The following is a 4,312-nucleotide window of genomic DNA, read 5'->3' on the forward strand; positions in this document are numbered from 1 at the left end:
ACAAAAATATATATATACGTATATCTATACACACGATAGGCTTCTTTCAGTTTCCATCTACCAAATCTGCTCACAAGGCTTTGGTCGGTCTGAGATTAAGTAGAAGGCACTTGCCCAAGGTGCTAACGCACTGGGATTGAACCTGGAACTATGTGGTTGGGAAGCAAGCTTCCTACCACACAGCTACGTCTTATACACACATGCAGTCAAGATTGGATGAAACTTGTGAAAGAGGGAGACCCAAGAAAACATGGAACGATTATCAGGACACTGAACCTTATCGAGGAGATGACAAAGGGCTGAGATGTCTGGTGCCTTGTTGTACTCAAGAAGACCCGTCCTCCACAGCAGAAGTATTAATGTTGTTTCACTTGCTGAAGAGGATTGGCCTGTAAGAGCCCTGTGCTGGTGCCACCTAAAAGGCACCCAACAAACTCTGTAAAGTGGTTGGCATTAGGAAGGGCATCCAGAAACCAAACCGAATCGGACTGAAACCATGTGCACCTTTCTGGCTTGCCATCTCTGATCAAACTCTCCAACCCATGTCAACATGGAAAACAGACATTATAGGATGATGATGCTGTATATATACACAAACTATGGGCTTCTTTTACTTTCTATTTATCACATCCACTCAAAAGGCTTTTGTCAGGCTATCTAGAAGACATTTCCCCAAGTTACCATGAGATGAAACTGAACCTGAAATCAGATGGTTGAGAAGCAAACATTTTAATCTTGCAGCCATGCCTGTGGCTAAGTTTTATTATCATCATCATCGTCGTTTAAACGTCCACCTTCCATGCTAGCATGGGTTGGACGATTTGACTGAGAACTGGCGAATCAGATGGCTACACCAGGCTCCAATCTGATTTGGCAGAGTTTCTACAGCTGGATGCCCTTCCTAACGCCAACCACTCCGAGAGTGTAGTGGGTGCTTTTACTTGCCGCTGGCACGAAGGCCAGTCAGGCGGTACTGGCAATGGCCACACTCAAAATGGTGTATTTTACGTGCCACCTGCACAAGAGCCAGTCCAGCAGTACTGACAACGCCCTCGCTCGAATGTTTGAATTTTATTTTGTTAAAAGAAAGCAGAGTTTTATCAAGGCAGAATCTCAGACAAGTTTTTATTTATCTTTTTCTAAGGTTTGTCTGTCAGGACACAATTGAGGAGAAAATTTTAACATTACAAAATCAGAAACGTAAATTGGCCAAAGATGTATTGACAACGTAAGTTTCTCTTTACATGTGTTCATATTGTTTGACTATTTCATTTTTGCATGCTTCTTGATGTGAACTTATTTTTTATTGCTATTTGTGACCACATCAACAACATGCCCTGAAACAGACTTGGAATAGAGAGGGCATGTTATTGATAAGGTTGTGAATGACAACGAAAGGACTTTTGACAACCTTGGCTGATTGATTGACTAACTGAACATTAAAAGCACACTGTGTAAAGTGGTTGGTATTGAATGGAGGCATAGCATTGTCTTGTGGGTTACTTGCTGAGTTGTACTGGGGCCACATAAAAAGCACCCAGTACACTGTAAAGTGGTTGGTGTGAGGAAAGGCATCTGTTGATAGAAAACTCACCACAACAGACATGGATGCAGTCCTCTGGTTCACAAGCGCCTGTTGAACCATCCAGCCCATGTCAGCATGGAAAATGGACATTGAATGATGATGATGATTCAAACAACTGAAAAGTGCATTATTACTATTCGGTTAGATGTTGAATCGATATTTGGTCCTTGTATATAAGATGTCCGCAATTGACCAGCATGGTCGGCTTCTTGTGAAACTGGATTCACTTGCTGGAATGAGTTCATTTCCTCCGAGGGTCGAATACCAATACAAGTACAATTATTTTGATACTCCGTCTGGGGAAAAACGGGGAAGAATCTATAAACATTGCCTTTTCTTAAACAAACGCATCAGTAAAGGTTGAAGAAAATTTACTCTCCTTTTCTTTTTGTTAACAGGTCAGGACAAACCAATAGTCGGTTGCAACTTAATGACTTGCGAATGCTGTTTGAGATTAAATGAACAGAAGGGAGAAAAAGAAGAAAAAAAGGAAATTTTTTACTTGCATGTCCTTTTTGCTATGGTTTATGCTTTTGATAAGATTATATTTTTATATTTGTGAAATATCCAAAACGACTAGACTCTAAATTGAAATGATCTAGCGTTGTAAGAGTTTTACTTCATTCCTGTTACTTGTTAATTATTAAATAATTATAATTACAGAGAAGAAAGTAAATTTCGAATACAGTATGGCTGGGAAAACAGCAGAAAGATTGGCTATTTTACTCTTATAAGATAAGATAGAAAAGAAGTTGCCAGAAGGTGACTGACAAATTTTTTTTGTCTTATCTTATAAGGGTTGAAGTACCCAGCCTTTCTACTGTTTTCTTAGCTATACTGCGTTTGAAATTTACTTTATTCTTTGTAACATACCAAACACATTTGATGTTTATAAAATTATAATTATTATTGTCAGAAATTGTGGAACTCTGAAAAGCATTTAGTTTCTTTGTTGGCATCTTGAATTCAAATTCTGCAGGGATCAGATGCATGGACATATTAGACAATTTAGGCAGTGCATATTCAGGAAGAAATGATTTTAGTGCTTTAACCTTTTCGCTTTCAAATTACACCATCGAATATAGTGCCTTTTTATACAAAATGTTTTGACTTAACCCTGCATTATCTTATAGCTTTCAGACTTCCATGATATGATTTTAGAATGTTAGTGTAGGTTAGTTGTGAAAGATTAGATGTGGCCAATTTGAATGTCAAACATAGAATATTTGGACTGGATTTGGCTGGTTTAAATGCTAAAGGATTAAAGATTATGTGAGACCCAACTTCATTTATAGGACCCAGGGTGATGTTTTATTTTGAGACATGCTAAGTTTTCAAATATGGCACTACTAATCAAGTACTGGTGTATAATCTTGTACTTAATTTGTAAGATAATTATTTTTATTAAAATTGTTTTTAATATTTGTTCAAACGTGTACAGTGACTATTTTAAAATAAGCAAATTAAAATCATATTCTTATTTTATATTAAGCCACAAACAAACATATAAATATATATATTTATATATATAAATATATATATTTATATATATAAATATATATATTTATATATATATATATATATAAATATATATATTTATATATATAAATATATAATTGCAGCGTGGAAGTTGTTTATAAGCCATTTAAAATCCGTTAGATTTACTTCAACATTTAAATTTAATTTGTCAAAATATTTTCGTCGCTTTGAGACCGTGACCTGTTCACTGACAAAATTCTGTGCTGCACAGAATATATCATCATCGTTTAACGTCCGCTTTCCATGCTAGCATGGGTTGGACGACTTGACTGAGGACTGGTGAAACCGGATGGCAACACCAGGCTCCAATCTAAATTTGGCAGAGTTTCTACAGCTGGATGCCCTTCCTAACGCCAACCACTCAGAGTGTAGTAGGTGCTTTTACATGTCACCTGCACGAAGGCCAGTCAGGCGATACTGGCAACAGCCACGCTCGAAAATCCTACGGAGGCCAGTCAGGTGGTACTGGCAACGGCCACGCTCAAAATGGTGCATCTTATGTGCCACCCGCACAAGAGCCAGCCCAGGGACACTGGCAACGATCTTACTTGGCTTGCCGGGTCTTCTCACGCACAGCACATTTCCAAAGGTCTCGGTCAGTAGTCATCGCCTCGGTGAGGCCCAATGTACGAAGGTCTTGCCTCACCACCTCAGCCCAGGTCTTCCTGGGCCTACCTCTTCCACGGGTTCCCTCAACTGTTAGGGTGTGGCACTTTTTCACGCAGCTATCCTCATCCATTCTCACCACATGTCCATACCAGCGCAATCGTCTCTCTTGCACACCACAACTGATGCTTCTAATGTTCAGCTTTTCTCTCAAGATACTTACACTCTGAAGGGTATTCACATTGACATTACACATCCAACGGAGCATACTGGTTTCATTCCTTGCGAGCTTACGTATGTCCTCAGCAGTTACAGCCCATGTTTCACTGCCATGTAGCATGGCTGTTCGTACACATGCGTCATACAGTCTGCCTTTTACTCTGAGTGAGAGTCCCTTTGTCACCAGCAGGGGTAAGAGCTCTCTAAACTTTGCCCAGGCTATTCTTATTCTAGCAGCTACACTTTCAGCGCACCCACCCCCACTACTAACTTGGTCGCCCAGATAGCGGAAGCTATCGACTACCTCTAGTTTTTCACCCTGGAATGAGATAGAAGTTGTTTCCTGTTTGTTTGCAGTCTTTA

General features: G+C 39.4%; 1 protein-coding gene across 2 annotated transcripts in view; it reads left to right on the forward strand.

The window, feature by feature from the left end:
* Positions 1-3,017, forward strand: part of LOC106874552 (transcription termination factor 2) — a 34,095-nt gene extending 31,078 nt beyond the window's left edge. For both annotated transcript variants that reach the window (XM_089361484.1, XM_089361485.1), the window contains exons 26-27: positions 1,145-1,228; positions 1,984-3,017. In XM_089361484.1, the coding sequence (XP_089217610.1) occupies positions 1,145-1,228; positions 1,984-2,047 (148 nt within the window). In that variant the 3' untranslated portion in view covers positions 2,048-3,017. The remainder of the gene's footprint in view (positions 1-1,144; positions 1,229-1,983) is intronic.
* Positions 3,018-4,312: the final 1,295 nt, after the last annotated feature.

The sequence above is a fragment of the Octopus bimaculoides genome, chromosome 13 (assembly GCF_046866305.1).
Source record: "Octopus bimaculoides isolate indiv1 chromosome 13, ASM4686630v1, whole genome shotgun sequence".
Lineage (NCBI taxonomy): Eukaryota > Metazoa > Mollusca > Cephalopoda > Octopoda > Octopodidae > Octopus > Octopus bimaculoides.